The 25,000-nt window shown below is 54.4% G+C and overlaps 1 protein-coding gene across 1 annotated transcript; it reads left to right on the top strand.

The window, feature by feature from the left end:
• Positions 1–6,524: 6,524 nt before the first annotated feature.
• Positions 6,525–16,397, top strand: LOC102990087 (RAC-beta serine/threonine-protein kinase). Its single transcript, XM_028477893.2, has 10 exons — positions 6,525–6,707; positions 7,192–7,323; positions 8,882–8,947; positions 10,088–10,156; positions 10,969–11,091; positions 12,202–12,330; positions 12,547–12,761; positions 13,226–13,313; positions 13,423–13,525; positions 14,637–16,397. The coding sequence occupies exons 1-10, from the start codon at positions 6,540–6,542 to the stop codon at positions 14,714–14,716; spliced, it is 1,173 nt and encodes a 390-aa protein (XP_028333694.1). The 5' UTR covers positions 6,525–6,539; the 3' UTR covers positions 14,717–16,397.
• Positions 16,398–25,000: the final 8,603 nt, after the last annotated feature.

The raw sequence follows: 25,000 nt of genomic DNA, 5'->3' as shown, positions 1-25,000 counted from the left end.
TTGTGAAGCATGGGCTCTAGGCGCACGGGCTTCAGTAGTTGCGGCACGTGGGCTCAGGAGTTGTGGCTCGCAGGCTTTAGAGCGCAGGCTCAGTAGTTGTGGCACACGGGCTTAGTTGCTCCACGGCATGTGGGATCTTCCCGGACCACGGCTCGAACCCGTGTCCCCTGCATTGGCAGGCAGATTCTTTTTTTTTTTTGACAGGCAGATTCTTAACCACTGTGCCCCCAGGGAAGTCCCTGTCCTCCTATTTTTATAAATAAAGTTTTATTGGAATGTACCACACCCATTTATTTACCAATTATCTATGACTGCTTTTGCTGTCCTGTGGCAGAATCGAGTAGTGACCAAGCTGTGACAGGGACTGTGTGATCTGCAAGGCCTAAAATATTTATTATTTGGCCCTTTCCAAGAGAAGTTTGCAGACCCTTGGTCTTGGCAGGTATACTTAATAGTGCATCACATTAGTGTGATCTTTTTAATGTAAATCTTATCTTGTAATTTCTCTGTTTAGGACTCTTAGTGGCTTTTAGTTCCACTTGGAGTAAACTCCAAAGTGGATGCTCTGCTCTGCAAAGTCCTACATGATCTGGCCTCCTCTCCAGAATCATTTCCTACCGCCAATTCCCTGAACTTCAGCCACCCTGGTCTCCATGCTGTTCCTTAAACATGCCAAACACACTTCCTACCTCAGGACCTTCGCACTTGCTGTTTCCTTTGCTTAGAATCCTCTTCCGCCAGATACCATTACAGTTCTCTTTCTAACTTTGTGAGGTCTCTGCTCAAATGCCACCTTCTCAGAGTGTCCTGCTCTGCCTTCCATGACTGTTACCTTCACCCTGCTTTATTTTTCTTCATAGCACCTACCCTACCTGGTGTGACATTTTCTTCTTTTCTTCTTTTTTTTCTCGGCCATGCAGTACAGCTTGCGGGATCCTAGTTCCCCAACCAGGGATCGAGCCCGTGCTGTGCAGGGGCCTGCAGTCGAAGCGTGGAGTCCTAACCACTGGACGACCAGGGAATTCCTGACATTTCCTATTTATTTATTTGTGCCGGGAATATAACTAGGTGTTCAGTAAATGTTTGTTGAGTGAATAAAAGAATAATTAGAATGAATGCTCTGTTGAGCCAGACCTTACTCTAAGGTCTTCACAGGTATTAACTCATTTATCCTCACAACATTTCTAGGAGGGAGTTCCTCCCCTGCTAAGGAGGCATAATAATGGTAAAGCTGAGGCACAGAGAGTTACAGAATAAAAGAAAGAAGAAGATCTGAAGGGCCTGGGTTTTCCCTACCAGCCAGGGCTGGACCTGGGACAGCCAAGTCAGCCCATCTGAGAGTGTCTGAACAGAGGGAGACCCCAGATGCCCTCCAGCTGTGAACACCCCTCTGGTTCAGAGGAGGGCCCTTGTTAGCACGGGCTTCAGTAGTTGCGGCACGTGGGCTCAGGAGTTGTGGCTCGCAGGCTTTAGAGCGCAGGCTCAGTAGTTGTGGCACACGGGCTTAGTTGCTCCACGGCATGTGGGATCTTCCCGGACCACGGCTCGAACCCGTGTCCCCTGCATTGGCAGGCAGATTCTTTTTTTTTTTTTTGACAGGCAGATTCTTAACCACTGTGCCCCCAGGGAAGTCCCTGTCCTCCTATTTTTATAAATAAAGTTTTATTGGAATGTACCACACCCATTTATTTACCAATTATCTATGACTGCTTTTGCTGTCCTGTGGCAGAATCGAGTAGTGACCAAGCTGTGACAGGGACTGTGTGATCTGCAAGGCCTAAAATATTTATTATTTGGCCCTTTCCAAGAGAAGTTTGCAGACCCTTGGTCTTGGCAGGTATACTTAATAGTGCATCACATTAGTGTGATCTTTTTAATGTAAATCTTATCTTGTAATTTCTCTGTTTAGGACTCTTAGTGGCTTTTAGTTCCACTTGGAGTAAACTCCAAAGTGGATGCTCTGCTCTGCAAAGTCCTACATGATCTGGCCTCCTCTCCAGAATCATTTCCTACCGCCAATTCCCTGAACTTCAGCCACCCTGGTCTCCATGCTGTTCCTTAAACATGCCAAACACACTTCCTACCTCAGGACCTTCGCACTTGCTGTTTCCTTTGCTTAGAATCCTCTTCCGCCAGATACCATTACAGTTCTCTTTCTAACTTTGTGAGGTCTCTGCTCAAATGCCACCTTCTCAGAGTGTCCTGCTCTGCCTTCCATGACTGTTACCTTCACCCTGCTTTATTTTTCTTCATAGCACCTACCCTACCTGGTGTGACATTTTCTTCTTTTCTTCTTTTTTTTCTCGGCCATGCAGTACAGCTTGCGGGATCCTAGTTCCCCAACCAGGGATCGAGCCCGTGCTGTGCAGGGGCCTGCAGTCGAAGCGTGGAGTCCTAACCACTGGACGACCAGGGAATTCCTGACATTTCCTATTTATTTATTTGTGCCGGGAATATAACTAGGTGTTCAGTAAATGTTTGTTGAGTGAATAAAAGAATAATTAGAATGAATGCTCTGTTGAGCCAGACCTTACTCTAAGGTCTTCACAGGTATTAACTCATTTATCCTCACAACATTTCTAGGAGGGAGTTCCTCCCCTGCTAAGGAGGCATAATAATGGTAAAGCTGAGGCACAGAGAGTTACAGAATAAAAGAAAGAAGAAGATCTGAAGGGCCTGGGTTTTCCCTACCAGCCAGGGCTGGACCTGGGACAGCCAAGTCAGCCCATCTGAGAGTGTCTGAACAGAGGGAGACCCCAGATGCCCTCCAGCTGTGAACACCCCTCTGGTTCAGAGGAGGGCCCTTGTTAGGGAGAGAGGTCCCCATCTGCCATTAGGCCAGCAGGCAGCTGTTATTTCTGAGGCTGTGACGAGGACAGACCTGTGCACCAAGGACAGCTCGGCCACCTCCAGTTCGCTGAGCTTCCCTCCAGGGTGCAGTTCGTTCTGCTCAGCAGGGTAGCCCAGGGCTGGGGCCCAGGGTCTGGAGTCAGACCATCCACTGTGCCACTTTCTCAGGGGGGCTCAGTTCCCTGGCTGTCGTGAGGAACGAAGAGGACATGGATGTGGATGTGCCTGGCCTGGGCGCCCCATGGAATCGCACTTGTTGGTGCCTATTTTCTCCTCCGTCTCCTGTGCCACCAGCTCCTTTTGCCTCGGTACTGCCATAGCCTCCTCGTGCTTCCTGTCTCGACTCCCATCCATACCCCACACGGCAGCTGCCGACTTAAAGCCGAAATCAGATCCTGTCACCCCCCTGATAAACCCTTCCAAGACTTCCTGTGATGTTAAGGATCAAGACATAAATCCCGCACACAGTGGCTCGTGGAGCCGGCCGTGCCGGTCCTCTGTCCTACCCTCATCCCTCCATTCCTCTCCCTGTTGGCTCCAGACCTGCTGGCACCTGCTGCGCCTTCCACAGACACCCCAGGCTCCCTCCTCGGGCCCTTGGCCACGCTGGTCACTCTGCCTGTATTCTTTTCCCTCTTGGCACTTCGCAGGCCTACCTCCCTCCCTCCATTTCATTTATTTCATAGCTAAGTCCCTGTTCTTGGCACTGGGGATGTCCCGCGTTCCAGGGGTGTCTTCCAGATCCCGGCTTACGTGCCACCTCCTCAGAGCGGCCTTCCCTGACCACCCTCTGAGAAGGGGCTTCCTCTCCAGCCCCTGCCTTGGAGCCTTGACATACTTGTCTTCTCCCTTAGGCCTGGAGCGCCAATGGGGCTTGTTCCCTGCTGCACCCTCAGCACCCAGAACAAGACCTGGCACGTAGAAGACACTCGGGAGGGATTTGCAGGCTGGCTGGGTGAATTCTCATAACCCTCTGAGGTGTTTACTCCGTGCCTGGCACTGTCCTGAGCGCTTTGTATCGTGTGCTCCCTCACACGACCCTCTGGTCCCCGCTCCACGTGTCAGGCCACTGAGGCACCGGAAGGTCAAGTGGCCTGCCCGGTGTTGCCTCCGGGAAGGGGCAGGCGGCTTTCCTTCGCCCGCTTCTGGGCTCCTCGGCACGGTGGCCCTTATTCCCTGAGGTTTCCCGCGAGTTTGCCCTGCTTGACCCTCCGGGGCCTGGTGGGCCTGGTCTGGGAGGAAGCCGCAGCTCATCAGGGCGGGCAGTGTGGTGCCAGGGCTGGGGGGAAGCCCAGGCACGGGGCTCAACTCTGCTGCCTCCTAGCCTCGTGACCTCCTCAGGTGACTCCACCTCCATGCGCCTCAGTTTCCTCATCAGAAGCACGGCCCCTCCCCCTCCAGCCCTCTTGAGGAGCATGGAATGCGGTGGTGTGTGTTATTTTTCTGTGCGTGTCCCTCGGGGCAGGAGGCTCTTTCCCCTGGGGGCTCTCCTTTGAGGGGTGGAAGGCACGTCAGCCCCGGCCCTGGATAGGAGCTCCCCTCTGCCCCAGACACCATGTTGCAAACCCTTGGGGAGTATCCTGGACGGAGGCCCTTGCTTTTTCTCTGCAATTCTGAGTGCTGCAACCTTGCCACCTCGGTCCAGTTGGAACAGGATCGGGGGCTTGTCGGGCAGCGGGAGAGTTACCCCCGACCAGCCTCCTGCATCTCCGTGGGTTCTGGCTCCTGATGGGATGGGTCCAGGTCTCACCAGTGTCTTTAGCCCCGTCCTTGAGTCAAGCACTTTCTCTGGGTGGAGGCTTTGCACACAGCAGCTCACTAGCGTCTCAGTGCCCCCAGTGTACCAAGGAGGGGCGAGCTGGGAGGCCTGGGCTTGCCCAGGTGGCAGAGTTGCTGTTTGAGCCCCAGCTCTGAGCACCAGCTCTGCTGCCCAGAGAGGCCCCACAGAGCTGCTTCTGGGGCTCCCTCCTGTGGTGTGGAAGCTCCAGTCTCTCGTTCATTCAGGCTCCTGTTGATGGACTGCGCTCTCCCTTACAAACGAAGATGATAGCACACTACATATCTTGGTCTGCAGGTTGCTTTTTTCATGTGACAGTCCCTCGAGATCTCTATGTGAGGTGTATACGTATTTTTTTCCTTTTAGTATATTCAGCACGTCTTAGGAGATCGGTGATTTTTTTTTTTTTCCAGTCCACGGTCATATACCCAAAGTCAACATTTTAAAATTTCTAAGAGGAGGACAGTTATGATCGGATAAAGCCTATCACGGGATATGCTCCCCCTACCCCTATTTTTTTGAAAAACAGGAATATTAATGTAGGGATAGGGATTTGTACAGTTATTTGTTCCAAAGAGGGCATGGGTAAAACGCGTTGAGAAATGCCAACCTGAGGCAGTGGGTCAAGGAGGGAAGAGGCTCGCGCTGCTCTGCCTGGGCGTGCGCTGGGCTTGGGGCCACTCGGGGTTTGGCTTGCCAGTCATTCCCCAGATACTTACCGAGTACCTGCCGGGGTGCTGGCTCACACCATGTATGAACAGACCGAATCCCTGGCCTCGTGCGGGGGTGTGGACATATGTGGCTTATGGGGCCCTCAGGCTCTGCTCAGGCTTGGGGAGGGCTGGTGTGCCAGCACCTGATATTTGTGCTCATGGTACACATGCATCTGTCTTGGGAAGCGTGACCTCATGTGAGTGAGGCCACTTGGACAGGCAGAACTTCTAGGTGTGAACTGGGACCCATCGGCTTGGTTGCTGCTTTGCTCAGCGGGGCACGGAGCTCAGCCAGAGCTATTCACGTGGCTTTTATAGACATAAGCAAAATCCATAGGGGCTTCAACAAATATTGGGCTCAGCCACCTAAAATTGTGTGGTGGGTCCCAAATAATGGGGAGGTGTGGACAATTTAGTATCGTTCGGCTTCATATTTTTTTCTTTTTGGTGTGTGGTCTTTTTTACTTTTTTCTCCTGGATGCATTTTCCCTCTCCACAGAAGGAACTTCTGCAAGTATCAAAAGAAAATTCTTTCCCAGCAAGTTCTAAATCATGAGTGACAGAACTAGTGTATTGTTCGTAAACCCGTCTGCCTTCTGCTGGGACCTGCTTCCGTGTCCGCCACCTTCTCTCCCCCGTCCCTGCCCCCCCAGGATGGTCCCTGACCTGTCCTCCCCGCAGACGCAGACGGGCGCCTCCAGGGAGTCACGTCGGTTGGCTCTTGCCGTGTAAGATCTCCAGCTTTTTCGGCTAATGAGCGCCTCCTTCTGCCCTTGACTCTCTTGCAGAACACTGCTCACTTGCACACGTGAGCTTCTCAGTTCGTTCTGAGGGGCTCAGAGGAGCACCGTCTCTCTCTCACTCAAGGCTCAGGGTGGCGGCTTACTTTCAAGGGGCTGTGAAGGAAGGCAGTCTCCCCTCTAGCCACGTGATTGCTGCCTGACTTCAGGTGGCCCTCAGGTCAGGCCCCTTCTGGGACACAGGTGGTCTCTGTCCTCACGCTGCTGTTGCCTTCGCCCACCCACCACAGCCAGAGGGTCTGTCAAATTTCAGTCTGGTCCCTCCAGCTCCCCTAGGTCAGACACATCTCAACAGAATGCCCGAAGGTGTTTGGCCATTTGCTCGTCCATCGTGGGGCATGGGGCTCGGCCTCTCCTGCCCTGAGGCACAGGCGCCCCAGGACTCTTAGCTCCCTGGATATGTCCCCGCACAGGGAGGAGTGGATGCAGGCCATCCAGATGGTTGCCAACAGCCTCAAGCAGCGGGGCCCAGGTGAGGATCCCATGGACTACAAGTGTGGCTCCCCCAGCGACTCTTCTGCAGCCGAGGAGATGGAAGTGGCAGTTAGCAAGGCGCGGGCCAAGGTGGTAAGTGCTGGGAAGGCAGATGGCCAGCGGTTGGGGCCTGCCAGTCTGTGACCGCCCCTCTCCCTCTCAACCCTGGCCCTGCCGCCCTTGATTTCCATACCGAGAGCACGGGCCCAGCCAGGACACTTCATGACTGCCTTGTAGACTGGGTGATTCAGGTTGTAGATGCCCCGGTGCTGCTCTGGACCCACAGGGTGAGGGGCAGCCTTAATCCCGGGGGGTTGTGAAGACCCGTCTACCCCCACGTCAGAACCCTAGGCTCAGCCTCCCAGGGCCCCGTCCCTGGGAGAGCCAAAGGGTGGGAGAGCCTTGGTCTGAAGGCCACTTCAGAACAAACAGTTGCTGCCCGGAGCCTCCCTTTCTGCTCCTGCCTGAGCATTTTGGCAACAGTGTCCTTTGATTTTTCCCTTTTCTTTGTTAAAATTTCTTCCCATGGGCCACGTGCCAAACACTGACTGTCCGACTCTCTCCCCATCCCGGGCAGACCATGAATGACTTCGACTATCTCAAGCTCCTGGGCAAGGGCACCTTTGGCAAAGTCATCCTGGTGCGGGAGAAGGCCAGTGGCCGCTACTACGCCATGAAGATCCTGCGGAAGGAGGTTATCATCGCTAAGGTGGGCCCTCCCAGGGCTGCTGCGGGCTGGCCGCTGTGGGGGACACGGTTCGGAGCCTGACAGTGGTCAGGAGCACGCACTGGGCGGGACGCTTCCCGGGCCTGCTGTTGTGTCACCCAACCCAGACCCATTGCTCAGTCCCGTGAGTCCCCAGAGAAGGGGAGCCTGAGACCCAGAGAGTGGGGCCCTGCCTGCTGAGTCCCCCACCCTCTGGGCACCAGGAAGGAAGGTGGGGGGAGTGTGACCGGGGCCTCACCCAGCAGGTGCTGTCAGGCCTGAAGGAAGCCCCTGTGGTGGCAGAGGGCCTGTGGGGAGGCCACAAGGGTGGGGCTTGGCTCAGGGTGTCTCAGGAGGAGGCTGGGCCAGGAATGGAGTTCTATTCCTTTTTTTCCTTATTTAAAGTTTTTAAAATAGGAAATTCCTAACATACATAAAAATTTTTAAAGAAAAATAAATATAATGTACTCCCATTTAGCAGTCATCAGCTTCAACGTTAACTAACATTTGGCCAGTCTTGTTTCATTACCTTTGCCCTGCTCGTTTTTTGTTCTGGAGTACTTTAAGGCATGTCCTAGACATCACAGATTTTCAGCCATACCTACTTAGATGTGTATTTTTAACAGATGATGATTTTAAAGACTATAATCATGGTACTGTGATCATATCCAACAGAATTAACAATCCCTGGTGTCATCTGTCCACGGCAGGGTTTCTCAGCCTCAGCACTGACATTTGGACCAGAACATTCTCTGCTGTGGGGCAGTCTTGTGCACTGTGGGACATGTAGCAGCACCCCTGGCCTCTACCAGGGCACCCCTCCACCCCCGAGTTGTGACAGTCAAAAATGTTCTTTGACATTACTACCGATGTTATTAGATTATCCCCTGGAGACAGACTTGCCCCGTGGAGAGCCAGTGTCTGGGCACTGCAGCTCTCTGGGCTACTGCCGTGCACTCAGATACCAAACTCAAGCCCCTGTTAGAGTCCTGGGAGGGGAGGGCCTGTGACGCTGTGCTGGGCCCGCCCCCTGAGTTTCTGATTCATGGATCCTAGGAGGGGGCCCGATAATTGGCATTTTTCCAAGTTCCCAGGCGGCGCTGATGCTGCCAGTGTGGGGACCACACGTGGAGAACTGCTGCTCACAGCCTAGCGTCCTGATTAGATCCAGATCCTTCAAGAACATTTATAGGTGGTGATTCCCGTGGCCTCACCTTAGGGGTCTCAAAATGTCTGCTCACCGCCCCCCGCCGCCACCGCCAAGGATGTCAGAATTGGCCCGTGGGTTCAGGTGGTGACCGCCTGATCCTCCCTTGTGAAGTCACCATCAGCTTCTCGCCTTATGGTTTTGAGAGCGAGCCCCAGAGTGTGCTTGCCTGGGTGTGGTAATTCATCAGGGCTTGTGAATGGTAGCATTCTGCTCCTGCCATTCTGTCTGTGTATTGACTAGGAATGGAATTGGGTATCACCAAGATGTTGCTCTCCCATCTCTCAAGTTGGGCGGGGGGGTGTGGCCGACGTGGTGGTACCCTCCAGCCCCTCAACCAGCCTCTGTCTGCAGGATGAAGTCGCCCACACGGTCACCGAGAGCCGGGTCCTCCAGAACACCAGGCATCCATTCCTCACTGTGAGTAGCACTCTTGTCCCAGGCAGGGCCTCGCCTGCCTGTGGGGCCTCCAGGCCGGCCCCCTAGGACAGAGCTCAGGGAAAGAGCCTGACCCCTGCCACTATGAAGAACAGACTTGGTGTTGGCCAGATGGCTGGGGCACGGTGTTGTGGGCTCTCCAGGCAGCCTGAACCAAGACACCAGGGGTGGCAGCTTCTTCGTAGATGGTGCCTTCATGTCAACGCCTCAGCCGATTGATGATACCAGGTTATAAGATGGCCCCAGGAGAGCATGGCTGCTGTCTTTTACGGGTTTGCTCAGTTACGGTCTGCTCAGCTTTGTCCAGCTGGTCGGAGTGGGGACGTTATTTTTTTATGTTTTAAGAGGTAATCCTAAGAGCAGATGTATTATTATTGTGCTGCCTATCAACTTAGGCTGAGCAGACAAGACACCTCTTTGGCTACAGTCTCCATCAAGGCCAGCAGCCATCAGTTGAATGGACCAGGTTGAAGATGGCTTACGGGTTGTTTCTGTAGCTCACTTGCTGGCCAGGTGTCCTACGGAGCCAAAGCACTTGTTCAAATGAAATCTTACGAGATTCTTCAGTGTAGAAGACGGGGAGCAGTAGAGTTGTTGTGAGCAGGGGGTCACCTAGGGGTCCTCTTAGGAACTCTCTGTAGGGCTCCTTAGAACGCAGTTTGAGAACTACTTGTTTGTTGGCAGATCGCTTGTCCAGCCTGTTTTGGGGGTTGGCTCCCAAGCCACTGCCAACTCCCAGCCAGCAAACCTCGTGTGTGTGTATGTGTGTGTGTGTATGTAGGTTTAACCCATTTGACTGTAACATGGGAGGAGGAGAGATGTGAAACAGCTCTGGTTGCTCAGAGCATAGTTTCTCCCCTGGCTGTGCCTCTTGGAGGCCTAGTTGAAGGCAGAAGACAGGATCGTTGAGCACAGTAACCCTTTCCCTGCTGTCAGGGCATGAGCTCACTCATACGCCACAAAAGGTGAAGCTGAGGTCTGAAACCTGGCCGCCTGATTCCCACGGCCTGAGCCAGGGCGGGGGGCGTATGTGCAGCATCAGGAGCGCCCCTGCCTCCCAGGGCCGAGCGGAGAGCCCTCCTTCTTCCCACCTCCTATCCCGGCCGCCTTCCTTCCCCACAGGCGCTGAAGTACGCCTTCCAGACCCACGACCGCCTGTGCTTCGTGATGGAGTACGCCAACGGTGGCGAGGTGAGCTGCGGCCGCCCCCGGCTGCCTTGCTGGGTGTGGGGTGCAGAGGGAGACTGACTGGGTGTCATCTTGTTCCATCCGCCCCCTCCCCTTGAGGCAGGCATCACCATTTCTGGCGTGCAGGAGGGGAAACAGGCTCAGAGCAGTTAAGTGACTTGTCCAAGTTCCCACAGCTAGTGAGTTGGTAGGCAGGATGCAAACTGAGGTCCAGAGAGCTGTGCAGAGGGCTGTGTGGGTGGTTGGCCAACAGCGCTACAAGGACGTTCTTAAAGGCCGCGGAGAAAGCGTCTGCGGGTCAGGATCCCCCATTCCTCTGCTGTCAGTGCGGTCTCCTGATGAGAGCACTCAGCCACTTGCTGTCGCTCACCCGTCACCGCTCCTCATCCCTCACACCCTTCTCTCTCCACGCAGGTGTCACTGGCTTCATCTCTCCCATTTGGTCTCACAGCTTGTCACTTGCTCCTGAGTCGCGGTCCTCTGCTTCCTGGCTGTCGCTCCTCGTTCGCCTGCCCCCTCCTGCCACCCGCCTCACTCTCCACTCAGCGCCTGGTGTCTATCCTTTGCTCTTTATCCCTTGCTCTTTTTTTCTTTCTCTTTTCTTTTCTTTTTTTTTTTCTTTTCTTTTTTTTTTTTCTCGGCTCATGTGAGTTCTTCTCTACTCACCGCCCCTCACTTGGGCTTTCTTGCTGTCACTTGCCGGTTCGTGGGGCAGGTGTCACCTCATCACTGGGCTGGGTGCTGGGGCCGCACACGGTCCCCTCCTCCCCTCCTCTGGGCCGGGGTCTCACCTCCCCTGCCTCCTCTGCTGGCAGCTGTTCTTCCACCTGTCCCGGGAGCGCGTCTTCACGGAGGAGCGGGCCCGCTTTTACGGCGCGGAGATCGTCTCAGCCCTGGAGTACCTGCACTCGCGGGACGTCGTATACCGTGACATCAAGGTGAGCGCGCCATTGCCTCCCGGCTGGGCAGGCTGCGCGCAGGCCTTCTGCCTGTCTGCTGAGCTTCCCCTTCCACGGAGGGTCTGTCTGTCTTGTCCTTCTCGGAGCTGAGCCTCCCACCCAGGCCCAAGGTGGGTGGTTCCACAGCAGGTGGCCCTGCGTGGGGCCCTTCCAGGCTTCCTGCTGTGCAGCCAGAGGGTGTCAGTTGGTCCAAGCGCTTTAGAAGATGGCCCGGCCGAGCCCACCAACGCCAGACACACGTGTCCCCTGTGAGACAGTCATTCTGCCCTAGGAGCACGCGTGGGAACAGGTGCCTGTGTCCATCTCAGCGTGGACGCACACGCTCCTAGCAGCACTGTGTACACTGACCCCAAACTGGAAGCAACCCAAGTGTCCGTTGTCGGAAAGTGGGTAAAAGACATGGAGGTGTATCCACACAGTGGAACTCTGCACAGCAGTTCAAGAGGACAAACTACAGCCACAGCCACACACAATGGCCTGGGCGGGTCTCACGGGCTAAGGCTGAGCGGAAAGCCAGAACAGATGAGGTGAATCTGTATCGTTTACAGTGTATATATAGGTGGAAAAAATTTTTAAAAAGCAGAGGAGTAAAGTTCTTTCTGTGTTGGAGGAGGTGTTGGCTAATAACAGGGAAGGGGCACGTGGGGGCTTCTAAGGGGCTGGTGGTGTATATTGACCTGGCGGAGGTCACACAGAGGCCCACTAAAGTGCCCATTTGTGTTAACTTTAGGAAAAAAGAGGAGAAAGAAAGATAGTGTTCCTTAACGTCCAAAGTGTGACAGCCGCAGCCCGCAGTGGGGGAAGCAGTTTGGGCAGGACCTGGCTCCTGTCTCTCCCTGCCCTGCTTTTTATCAGCTCCTTGGGGGCAGGGGGCGCTGGGGAGGTGCCGGGTCTGGCCTCCCCCTGAGCCTCGGAGGGCCTAACCCTGTGCTGGGGTGTGACCTCTGGTCCCCCCTGGAGCCCCTGGCACAGCTGCCACTACCCCAGGCCACAGCCTTCTCCAGGGAAGGGCAGGGGTGTGTGGGGTTTCAGGGGTGACAGGAAACCCTGAGATACGTTGTGTCCCTGACACATTGGCTTTTCCTACAGCTGGAAAACCTCATGCTGGACAAAGATGGCCACATCAAGATCACTGACTTCGGCCTGTGCAAAGAGGGCATCAGTGACGGGGCCACCATGAAAACCTTCTGTGGGACCCCTGAATACCTGGCACCCGAGGTGTCTGTGGCTGGAGGGCCCAGGGGCGTGTGAGGCCAAGGGAAGAGGGGCCCTCAGCCCTGTGTGTTTCCCCCGCCCAGACCCTCTGAGGGCAGGGCTCCAATTTCTTAGGTGGCCCTCCCAGCCCCAGGCAGGGCCGTGTCCCCCTCGGGTCCCTCCCAGCGCCTTGGCCCCCGGGGATGTGGGCCTGGCCCCTCATTGCCCCCCCTTGCTCAGGTGCTGGAGGACAACGACTACGGCCGGGCGGTGGACTGGTGGGGGCTGGGTGTGGTCATGTACGAGATGCTGTGCGGCCGCCTGCCCTTCTACAACCAGGACCACGAGCGCCTCTTCGAGCTCATCCTCATGGAGGAGATCCGCTTCCCGCGCACGCTCAGCCCCGAGGCCAAGTCCCTGCTTGCTGGGCTGCTTAAGAAGGACCCCAAGCAGAGGTGAGGGCTGGCGTCGGCCCCGCCCAGCCCAGTGTCACCTGCTGCCACTTCCCTCGGCCTGGAGGGGGCAGCGTCCACAGGTGCACTTGCCCGTGGGATGCTTGGTGTGTGTTGATTGCCCCCACAGCTGGCACTTAGGGAGCGCTCCCTGGGCTAGGCCTGTCCTTAGCCCTCTGGCCTCCCTGCCTTGTTTCATGGGGACACTGAGGAACGGGGTGGCCCTATACCCAGCCTAGGGTGGCAGAGCCAGGATGTGAAGCGGCCATCTGCCAAGGCCACCCTCTCAGCTCGCAGGATGTGACCCTGGGCACAGGAGCTCCCTCCCTGGGCCTCAGATTCCTCCTCTGAGGTGGCGGTCTGTGGCGGGACAGAATCATTAAAGGTTGTTCAGGACCTGCACCGAAAGCCCGTCTCCCAGGCCCGGCTGCCCCGGGAGGCGGGTGCTGATGGCCGTCTCTGCCCAGGCTCGGCGGCGGGCCCAGTGATGCCAAGGAGGTCATGGAGCACAGGTTCTTCCTCAGTATCAACTGGCAGGACGTGGTACAGAAGAAGGTGAGCACACTGCCTGCCTGCTGCCCGCAGGAGCCCGGCCTCTCCTGGGTGACCTTGGCTGAGGCCTCCACTTCTCGGGGACCTGAGCCTGGACTCGTCTCCTCCACAGCTCCTGCCACCCTTCAAACCTCAGGTCACGTCTGAGGTTGACACAAGGTACTTTGACGACGAGTTCACCGCCCAGTCCATCACAATCACACCCCCGGACCGCTGTGAGTGTCGGAGGCCCCCTCTCCCCGTGGGCCTGGCTGGGCGATGGAGGGGTGGGGTCTGCTCTTGGCCCAGTTCTCCAGGAGGAAGCTCACAGGTCCGCCTCCGTGTCTGGGCATTTTACCCTGCAGTATGTTCGCCAGGGCTTTCGCCGTTGGCCCGCCAGTGGACCTGGGGCGGGTCACCAGGAGCCATTGGCCGCAGCACTCGGGGGAGAGGTCTGGGCAGGAGACGCTTGAGGAGTCATCAGTGCCCGTAGTTGTCTCCCAGGTTGCTCAGGTCTTTGGGGCTGGATGGGTTCAGTGATTCTGTAGCTGTTTGAGTTCTTACTCTCACCTGCCCAGTGCTGGAGACGCAGCAGTGACGAGACAGCCCTGGGCCCTGCCCTCAGGGAGCTCAGAGTCCCCGTGGGGTGACAGCCCAGAGTGGTCAGGCCTGTGGTGGTAGAAGTACAGGGTCTGGAGAAGCTCAGAGGAAATGCCTGACTTGGCCTGTGAGTCAGGGAGGGCTTCCTGGAGAAGGAGACACGGCCGCTGAGACTTGCTCTTGGCAGAAGGAGTGGCATATGGGACTCCCAGAAATGGGAGCATTGCAGAGGTCAGAATAGATGGGGGAAGGGCGAGGGCATCAGGGCCAGAGCAGGAGGATCTTGGGGGCCACTGGAGGAGTACGGGTGTGTTGCACGGGGGGCCATGGAAGGGTCTTGGGCAGAGGAGGGAAGGGTTGCATCAGGGCTCTAGCAAGTACCCCCGCCTCGGCTGCATGTGGAGGGGAGGATGGTTGGGGGTAGGAGTGGCGCCCAGGGCAGGGGCTGGGCCGCAGAGGTCTGGCCTGGACCCCGGTGTGGCCTGGGGCAGAGGAGCTGGGGGGAGCTCGGGAGGCTGAGTGAGCAGGCTGTGGGGCCTGTAGGCCAGGGCCGTGGCCTGGGGTGGAGCTGCGGCTGAGAGGAAGCCCCTGAGCCTCGGTGCGGTGGTCCCCGTTCTCGTTCCCGGGGACAGCATGCCAGCTGGGGGTTGCACTGTGGTCTGGCTGCAGCCCTTCCTGGGGCCGGGTGGGGTGCCCGGGCCCCCTGCAGGCCGCTTCTCCCCAATCCACCTCCACCGACCCCCGCAGATGACAGCCTGGGCTCACTCGAACTGGACCAGCGGACCCACTTCCCTCAGTTCTCCTATTCGGCCAGCATCCGAGAGTGAGCTGAGTGAGAGCGGCGCTGCCTGCCCGCCGCCGCCGCCGCCGCCGCCACAGGACGCATGCGCGGCCGCCGTCACCACCGGGGGGCTTTTTTTTTTTAACTTTTTATTTTGCCGTTTTTGTTTGTGTCCCCATCCCTCACCTCCTGACCCCCATTTCCAGTTTTTTCTTCAGCCCTCTGCCAAACTCACCTCAGCGGTCCTAGTGGCCCTGCCTACAGGATCCTGTCCTGCCCTCACCTTCGTGCCCAGACCAGGATTTGGGACACTCTCCGCTGCCTGCCCCAGGACCAGGCCTTTGGGCAGTTGGAGAGATGCCGGTTTTTAATCAACATAAAGCCCCAGTGAGGGGCGAAGTATGGAGCCGTGGGGCCTACCTGAATTTCTGGTTGGGGCGCCCACAGGCAGCCCTGCCTCTGGGTTGCTGCTTCTGTCAGAGGCTGCCTTCTGGTGGGCCGCCCGGTGGACAGCGCCCTGGTGCTGCCTTCCTTGCCCCGTCGTTAGGCTCGGAGTGGCCTGGCGTGGGGCAGTCCAGCCCCCTTCTCCCGTGGGGGCGGAAAAGCAATAACGTCCAGGGATCGGGGGTGCGGGAGTAGGCGAGGGCCTTTGGAAGCCGCATGCAGGATTGGGGGTTCAGGGCTCCCTCGTGGGGAGGGGGCCTGCTCTACCCTGTGGGGAACTGGGAGGGGGCCCAGGGGATGGGCGCTGCCTCCTGGCCCTGTCTTTCCCTGTCCCCTAAGCTGCTCTCCTGACCCTGGGAATGAGGCAGGAGGAGCATTCGGGGGCTGGCTTCCCCACCCACCAGCCCCGTGCCTTACCAGGGCTTCCTTCAGCCGGCTTTGCCTCCTGCTGGAGCCCGGGCCTGGCCCCGGCCCCTTCTTAGGATGGGGGCCGGGGTCTCCCTCTTCTCTCTGCCTGGGGCGGAGGGGCGCCAGCCTCGGCTGTTACACATCGCGCACCGAGACAGTATTGGGCCCGGTGGACTTGGGTCGAAGAGGGGGTGGGGCTGGGTGTCTGGTACGAACCGAGGTAGGGGCCTCTGAGAAGAGAGGCTCCAGGCCACCTCACTCCTTCCCCCTCTCCGGGCCCCGCGTTCTGCAGCCTTAAGGTGAACGTGTCAGTGCTGTGGGCACTCAGCGTGCGTGCCTCAGGCTGTGTGTGTCTGTGGGCGTGCCTGTGCATCTGGGATGCAGATGCACGTGGGCTGTGTGTGTGTGTGTGCGTGTGTGTTGGGTATGTGTGTGCGAGGGCAAGCGAGTCCCGGCCTCCGGTGTGCGTGGTGTGTGTGTGGGCTCGGGCCCCGCCCCTGGCTCAAGCATTTCAACCCGAGGGGTAGAGGTGCTAGCCTAGCAGGGGAGCGACACCTGAGGTCCACTTGTTGCCCTGTCCCCCCTGCCCCGTTCCCCCCAGCATCTCTGGGGTTTGGGATTTAGTTTCTGTGGTTTTGATCACCCCAGCCCACCTTCTGTAGGTAGGTCACAGAGAGACATTCTGGGGTGGGGTGGGGGGTTGGTTTGGGTGGGTGGGTTCTGACTTTTCCTGTCTGTGTGTGTATGTCGTTAACCTGACAGTTCTCCCTCCTCCCATCGGCCTGTCCCCATCCCTCGTGTTTGTACGGTACAAGCAATAAAGACACTCATTTCAGCCTGGGGCCCACCACCCTGGGCCTTTCCTTGCTTCCAGAGTCTGGCCCCGGGCATCAGCTGCCTCCTGCTCCCGTCCTTCTGGTCACAGGGCCTGCTGAGCCACGAGGAGGGGGTGAGGTGTGCTCAAGCTCAGGGTGGAGGGTGGGGGCCGCTGAGGGGGAAGCTGCCAAAGAGTTTGGGCAAGGCGCCTGGGCGGGGGGTACGGTGGACAGAGACCGTTGCAGTCCCTCGGAAGCTGCTTAGGCAAAAAGAGGCGGGGTGGAGAGACGGGGGTGGAAGGGGTGCGAGGTGTCCCTGGGCCCTGGAGTGGGCGTGGGAGGGAGAGGACTCATCTCCTGTGGCCCTTGAGCCCTGGAAGGGGGCACTGCCTGCTCACCCCATCTTACCTATGGCCCCCAATTCTGATACAGAAGCCTTGGTGGATCAATGGGATGTGTGGTGGCAGTCGGCTGGGAGCACCTCAGGTTGGGTTACAGCCTTCACAGCCCTGGGACCCCTCTGGCACCTGTCCCTTTAATCCTGGAGTTACCATGCTTGAGTCACTCCTCTCGGACCCCAGGGCCAGGACTGCCCCTGCGTGGCCCCGGCACAGGTGAATTTAATGTCAGATTTTTGCCCGAAGGTGTAGGCCTTCACACACACGGAGGCTTTGAGATTGTAAATGGGGGTAGAGGAAAAGTCAGATGCTACAACCAAGACTCAAGGAATTTTTTTTGTTTTCTAACTTCATATGGACTTTATCATGAATTGAGTTACAAAAGTATGTCCTGGTGGTCATATGATAAACGTCAGAGAGGCTTATAAAGAAAAGCCTTTTAAAAGCAACTATACTCCAATAAAAATTAATTAAAAAGAAAAGAAAAGCCTTTTACTCTTCCCTCTTGCCCAGCCCCTGGAGGTGACCGGTGCTAGAGTTCCTTGTCACACCACACTGTCACTCAGGCCTTCGTGTGGGTCCCCCTGTATCTACCTCGGCCAGTCAGTGGTTGTCCTAACAGTCCACGGAGGCCTCCCACGGGTTCCTCAGCCGCTGCCCTCAGTTGAATGTATATCCGTAGATGTAGTGGTGCTTCTTATTTCGGTAGAACTTTTCCCAAATAGGGAGTTTTAGAGGGGAGTGTTTTAATAAATTTTACCATAAATTTTGAATAGATCTGTCTTTTGTCACGTGCATTTAGACAGTTTCACAAGTGTTGTGAAAGGAGGAGGAGGAAACTCAAAACCGCCCCCAGGCCTTGAGCGGGTCATTCTGGTCCTCGTGTTACCCCTGTGCCAGTGGACACAGTGCCGTGAAAGGCTGTCCCTCTGTCTGCATAACTCTTTCCTCCCAGCTGAGGTCGTCAAGCTGCTGGGCTCTATACTGCTGCATCTTACCCCTCCCACCCTCCTGCCAGCATTTGTACATCAGTAGGCTTGCTGGGTCATTGGTAGAAACGAGATCCTCCTCTCTGAGCCACTTTTCTGCATTTGGGGGACTCCTCGTGGACACTTGTCATGCCTCCAGCCGCTTCACGAGCTTTCTCTGCTTTCTCGGGTTGGATGTGCCTCAACTGATTCAGCTGCCCCCTGTCGACAAGACTTTACTTGGTTTCCAGTTTGTTTGCTGCTACCAGCAGTACTGTAATAAACCTTTGACAGTGTAACAATCCATCTTATCGCGCTTGTGCTTTTTAAATTTTTGTGGCCTACATTCTAGAGTTGCTGTATTTTAATACATGCCAGATAGCTTTCCCCAAAAGTGTAGCGATTCACATATTTTTAACTTTAATTTTGAAATAATTGCAGACTCGTTGAAAACTTTGAAACTTTAAAAAATAGTACCACAGTGATTCTAGGACTGGAGCAGAAAATGTACAAGATGAACTCGAGCATCTTGTGCCCGAAAATAAGGACCTACTAGAACCAAACCAAACCCTCACTGACGGGGCATTGAAGGGACACAGGACCCAATGGGAAAGAGGCCCCAGTGGCCACAGCTGAAAGCAATTTGAGCAACAATAAATAGCATAGTATTGGGTTATACCCAAGGGGTAAAATAAATGAGTCTGTGCTGATATAAATGACAAATGGTGAGAACAGACATATCTGTACAGAATTCCAGATAATATCTGTGAATAGTCTGCCTTCAAAGAAGGGAAACATGGCCCCCACTCCTTTGGTATGGACTGCAAAGTGACTTGCTTCCAAAGAGTACACTATGGAAAGGGGGGAAGGCAACTGTTTAGTGGAGAAAGTGGAGCTGCATCAGGCAGGTGGTCAAGGTCAACGTCAAGTGGTGAATCATGTCGGCAATGTGTACCTCCTATAGGAGGCGATTAGATGATACTTCACCTCTGGGGTCTTCCTGAAACATACACTCTCAGTCTAATAAAGAGAAAACACGCATCAGGAAAATTCCAGCTGAGGGATGTTCTGCACAAGACCCGACCACTGGTTCTCAGAACTGTCAAGGTTGTTCAAAACAAGGAGAGCCTGAGAAGCTGTCACAGCCAAGAGAAGGCTTAGGAAGCATGAAGACTAAATGTAATGTGGTGTCCTGAATGGGGTCCTGGGACAGAGAAGACATTAGGCAAAAAGTCAGGAAATCTGAATAGTGCATGGACTTGAATAATACTGTGTCCCTATTGGTTCATTAAATTGTGACAAGAAGACCACACTAAAGTGTTAATAGGGGAAACTGGGTCTGGGTATACGGGAACTCTGTCCTCTCTTTGCAACTTTCCATAAATCTCCAAAATTTATTTTTAAAAAGTACGAAAAATTTTCATCTACTCTTCATGCAGGTTCTCCGTGATATCCTACACTGACTTTATCCCCACCCCCCGCCAATATTTATGTATCTGTCCCCAAACAGGAACATTCTCTTACATAATCACGGTCCAATTATCAAGGTCAGGAAGTTAACATTGATACAATGCTTTTCTCTTGGACCTTGATCAGGTTTTACTAATAGTCAAATTAGTGTCCCCGAATACAAAAGAAAAGTCCTGGCTAATGACTCAGCCCAGGCTCACACGTTGCATTCGGTTGTCTGGTTTGAAGCTTACAGGGCAGTTATTTTGCAGAATGCTCCTCAATCAGAGTTTGTTGCCTGATGTTTCCTTGTGGTTATATGTAAGCTGTTTTTGAAAGGAATTCCCCGAAATGAGATGCCCCTCTCAGTGCATCCTATCAGGAGGCACATGAGGTGACCTGTCCTATTCCTGGTGATGACTGATTCCTTGGTTAAGGTGGCGTCTGTCAGATTTCTCCTCTGTAAAATTACTACTTTGCCTTTGTAGTTATTTCGTACAGGCATATCTCATTTTATTGTGCTTTGCTTAATTGCACTTGGCAGATACCGCATGTTTTACAAATTGAAGGTTTGTGGCAACCCTGTATTGTCAGATGATGGTTAGCGTGTTTTTTGTTTTTCTTTTGTTGTTTTGTGTGTGTGTGTGATTTTTTTTCAATAAAGCATTTTAAAATTAAGGTATGCACATTGTTTCTTTAGACATAATACTATTGCACACTTAATAGACTACAGTATAGTGTACACAACTTTTATATGCACTGGGAAACCAAAAAAATTTGTGTGACTCACTTTATTGTGATATTTGCTTTACTGGGGTGGTCTGGGACCAAACCTGCACTGTCTCTGAGGTCTGCCTGTACTGTGTAGAGATACTCCGAGCATATAAATATCCAGGTTCTCATCAGGGGTTCAGGCAAAGGGAATATCAATTGCAAAGGTCCTGAGGCAGGCAGGTGTCTGATGTGTTTGGGGAACATAAAGAAGACAGGGTATTTCAAAAAGACTGAGGAATGGGGAGAGTAGAAGGATATGAGTTTAGAGAGGTAACAATGTGCCAAAAGGACCTTGTGCTGAAAGTAAGGAGTTTGTTTTATTTTAAGTATGACAGAAAGCCAGTGGTCCGGGATCTCGCACTCTTCTCTTTGCTCACTTTTCCAGCCGCACTGACCTTTCAATGCCTGAAAATAGCAAGCTCTCCTACCTCAGGGCCTTTGCTCATGCTGTTCACTCCACCTGGAATATTCTCCCCTCTCTTTGCGTTTCTGGCTCCTCCTCTTACAGGTTTCAGTTTCAACATCACCTCCTCAAAGAGGCCCTTCCAGATCATTTAAAAATTACATCCAGCCTGTTCACTCATTCATTCAACAAATGTTTGAGTACCGACTATGTGCCAAGCCCTGTTCTAGGCACTGAGAATACAGCAATGAAAAACAAACAAAAAACTAGATAAGCCCTACCCTCATGGGGTTCACATTCTAGTCAGGAGGGAGACAATAATAAATAAAGCAGTAAGTGCTAAGAAGAGAATAAGTGCATAGAATGGGAACAGGAAATGCTTAGGATGGCACTTTTTATGGAGAAGGTAACATCTGAGTAAACACTTTACAGGAAATGAAGGATCTCTGACGGAAGAGGTTCCATGCAGGGGGAATAGCCAGTGCAAAGGCCTTGAGGTAGGACTGTGCCTGGTGTGGGTGAGGATGAGCCAGGAGGCCAGTGTGATGGGAGAGGAATGAATGAGAGGGATAGGAGATGAGCTCAAAGGTGTGTTTGGGATGGGAAGATAATATAGGGCCACTTGGACTTTCAACTTGAGGGATATGGGAGCCACAATGTTCTGAAGAGAGGCAGAGTGTGATCTGACTTACTAGGTGTCACAGGGTCATTTCCAGCTGCATGTGGGTAGCAGACTGTAGAGGATGGGTACAGGGAGAGCAGTAAAGAGGCCGCTGCACTAGTCCAGACCGATCGCTGGTGACTTGTGCGGGTCACCTCCACAGTAGGCTGTGGGCTTGGTAAAGGCAGCGACCACAGGTGGCTTGCTCATCCCTGAATATCCACTACAGGGGACAGAGGCCCTCTATTAATATTTGTTATGTGATTTTATAGCTCCCATGCCTTGAGCTTTTACCAAAAAATTTTGTGTGACTCACTTTATTGTGATATTTGCTTTACTGGGGTGGTCTGGGACCAAACCTGCACTGTCTCTGAGGTCTGCCTGTACTGTGTAGAGATACTCCGAGCATATAAATATCCAGGTTCTCATCAGGGGTTCAGGCAAAGGGAATATCAATTGCAAAGGTCCTGAGGCAGGCAGGTGTCTGATGTGTTTGGGGAACATAAAGAAGACAGGGTATTTCAAAAAGACTGAGGAATGGGGAGAGTAGAAGGATATGAGTTTAGAGAGGTAACAATGTGCCAAAAGGACCTTGTGCTGAAAGTAAGGAGTTTGTTTTATTTTAAGTATGACAGAAAGCCAGTGGTCCGGGATCTCGCACTCTTCTCTTTGCTCACTTTTCCAGCCGCACTGACCTTTCAATGCCTGAAAATAGCAAGCTCTCCTACCTCAGGGCCTTTGCTCATGCTGTTCACTCCACCTGGAATATTCTCCCCTCTCTTTGCGTTTCTGGCTCCTCCTCTTACAGGTTTCAGTTTCAACATCACCTCCTCAAAGAGGCCCTTCCAGATCATTTAAAAATTACATCCAGCCTGTTCACTCATTCATTCAACAAATGTTTGAGTACCGACTATGTGCCAAGCCCTGTTCTAGGCACTGAGAATACAGCAATGAAAAACAAACAAAAAACTAGATAAGCCCTACCCTCATGGGGTTCACATTCTAGTCAGGAGGGAGACAATAATAAATAAAGCAGTAAGTGCTAAGAAGAGAATAAGTGCATAGAATGGGAACAGGAAATGCTTAGGATGGCACTTTTTATGGAGAAGGTAACATCTGAGTAAACACTTTACAGGAAATGAAGGATCTCTGACGGAAGAGGTTCCATGCAGGGGGAATAGCCAGTGCAAAGGCCTTGAGGTAGGACTGTGCCTGGTGTGGGTGAGGATGAGCCAGGAGGCCAGTGTGATGGGAGAGGAATGAATGAGAGGGATAGGAGATGAGCTCAAAGGTGTGTTTGGGATGGGAAGATAATATAGGGCCACTTGGACTTTCAACTTGAGGGATATGGGAGCCACAATGTTCTGAAGAGAGGCAGAGTGTGATCTGACTTACTAGGTGTCACAGGGTCATTTCCAGCTGCATGTGGGTAGCAGACTGTAGAGGATGGGTACAGGGAGAGCAGTAAAGAGGCCGCTGCACTAGTCCAGACCGATCGCTGGTGACTTGTGCGGGTCACCTCCACAGTAGGCTGTGGGCTTGGTAAAGGCAGCGACCACAGGTGGCTTGCTCATCCCTGAATATCCACTACAGGGGACAGAGGCCCTCTATTAATATTTGTTATGTGATTTTATAGCTCCCATGCCTTGAGCTTTTACTATATTGATCCCTGTGCTGGACACTTAAACCATCTTACAAATTCCTCCGGATAACTCTGTCGGCTAAGTTTTGAAATCCTTACTTTATAGCTGAGGAGAGTGAGGCTCAGAGGGCCTGCGTCTGGTCATACAGTAAGTAGCAGGAAGAGGATTTGATCCAGCTGTCTGACCTAGAAGGTTTGGAGGGTGCAGAGCCAGCCCGCGTAGCATTCGCCATTGCCTGTGCGCCTGCCCAGGTGAGGCGTGCTCAGCGCGCATGCGCCCAGGCTCATTTAAAGCGCCCACCGCGCGTCCCAGCTCCAGCGGGAAGAGGCGGGAGCTCGGCTTGGCCCTTGACTCCAGCCTGAAGGATGCTGGTGAGATACAGGAGCCAGGTTCCCACCTCCTGGCTTGGGCCTTTCTCCAGGCCCTGACCCCACCCCCTCTCCCTTGCAGAGTCCAACCGCCCCCCTCGATCCAGAGCCCCGGAGCACCCCAGTCCCCGACGGCGTCCCCGCGGGCAGGAGGGTCTCCCCAGGATGCCCGGAGAGGCCCCCCGGGCCGTGCGCGCCGCCGGGGCTGGAGGAGGCTCTGAGCGCGCTGGGGCTGGAGGGAGAACGTGAGTACGCCGGGGATATCTTCGCCGAAGTCATGGTGAGTGGGACCGGGGCGGGACAATCGTGGACCAGCGGGCTTTGGGCAACTCTGGCGCCGCCCACATCCCTGGAGGGCAGCAGAGGCTGTCGGGCTAGAGGAAGCCAAAGCTGACTCGCTCGCCCAACGCCCACTCAGCAAGCATTCCCTAACTCCCACCTCGCCAGCCTCTCACCTCGCTTCCCACCCAACTTTGCAGCTTTTACACCACTGCCACCCACAACTTGGCTTTTTTCTCTCACTGTTACCTGTGTGGTTTCCACTGCCGGGAATGCCCTTTCCCATCTTCCCCAGGCTGTCTGCAGCCCCTCCTTTGGTATTGCATAACCTCTCGTACTTGTCCCTCACATTTACTCACTTACCAACTATGTAGCGAGTTAAAACAAATGTTTCTGAGCATGTTCTAGGCACTGGGGATGCTGTGATGGACAACATGAGATAGTCTGTCCTCACTGTGGGGAGACAAACAAACAAATGCGGGCGATAATTTCAGAAGGGCCACAAAAACCAAACACAGGCCACCACGGTGGTCCACAGTTACCTGTCTGAGACAGGCACTGCCAGAAGAAATACTGAAGGGATGTGTTTATTTAACAAACATCTTGTGAGCATCTCTCCTGGGTCAGGGTCTCTGTTAGGAACCAAGACACAGCTGTGATCTGAACAGAAATCCCTGCCCTTGTGGGGCCAGCAGTCTGGCCCACATTCAAGGAAACACAGCGTATCTCCAGACTGAAATACTATGAAGAAAATAAAGCAATGAGATAGAGATGATGGGGTGCAAGGAAAAGTATAGAAAAAGTCAGGGAAATTTTAGGTGAGACTGGAATGACCGAGAAGTCAGCAATACAAGGAGTGGGGAATGACCATTTCAGCTGGCGGGAATGGCCGGTACATAAGTGCAAAGGTCCTGAGGTAGGAATGAGCTTGGCATAGTCTAGGGCCAAAAGAACGCTGGAGTAGTGGAGTGTGGGTTGTGAGGGGAGAGAGGGAAGAGGTGACGTTGGAGCAGGGCAGGGCCTGAGAGAGTCTGAGAGCAATTGGGATTTTCTCCTAAGGGTACTGAAAGCCAAGGAAGGGTTTTAAGCAGGGGAGTTCCTTGGTCAGATTTATACTTTAGAAAGACCCTCTGGGTGCTCTAAGGAGGATGGGTTGAGGCTTGGTGACTAAGATTGGAGTCTGGGAACCCAGGAGGAGATGCTCAGGAAGTCCTGTGGCCATGGGGGCTAGACTGGAGAGATGGAAAGTGAGGCGTCCAGGGTTCTAGATGGGGACACGGAAGAGCATATTCGGAGGGGACGTCGGAGGCCAGTTTGTGTGTGGCACTTATGACATCCAACTGGTGCGAGGAGATTGCTACACCCAGGGCTGGAGCCCGGGAGAGAAGCCGAGGCACAGGTGAGGAGAGTGAGGCCGTTCCTGCCCGACCCCAGGTGTGCCGCGCGCTGCCCCGGAGGGCCCTGCCCCGCACCGTGACCCCGGAGATGCGCGCGCTAGTGGTGGACTGGCTAGTGCAGGTTCACGTACGTAATGGGGAGGGAGAAAGGGCTGGGCCTGCGTAGCATCCTAGAACTGTGGTGATCACCTGCGCCTCTCCCCAGGAGTACCTGGGCCTGGCGGGGGACACGCTCTACCTGGCTGTGCACCTGCTCGATTCCTACCTAGGCGCCGGCCGAGTGCGCCTACACCGCCTGCAGCTGCTGGGCGTGGCCTGCCTGT

Source organism: Physeter macrocephalus, chromosome 17, assembly GCF_002837175.3.
Source record: "Physeter macrocephalus isolate SW-GA chromosome 17, ASM283717v5, whole genome shotgun sequence".
In the NCBI taxonomy this organism is placed as follows: domain Eukaryota; kingdom Metazoa; phylum Chordata; class Mammalia; order Artiodactyla; family Physeteridae; genus Physeter; species Physeter macrocephalus.
Note: the sequence above shows the minus strand (reverse complement) of the source record. Positions and strands in the feature narration are given on the sequence as shown.

What these genes read in the sequence shown, in the direction of transcription:
- LOC102990087 (XM_028477893.2), top strand. Translation starts at nt 6,540, where the DNA reads ATGTCCCCGCACAGGGAGGAGTGGATGCAGGCCATCCAGATGGTTGCC. An exon ending in CCAGGCATCCATTCCTCACT is followed by an intron (nt 8,948 to 10,087) that starts GTGAGTAGCACT and finishes CCTTCCCCACAG; the next exon opens with GCGCTGAAGTACGCCTTCCA. An exon ending in AAGAAGGACCCCAAGCAGAG is followed by an intron (nt 12,762 to 13,225) that starts GTGAGGGCTGGC and finishes GTCTCTGCCCAG; the next exon opens with GCTCGGCGGCGGGCCCAGTG.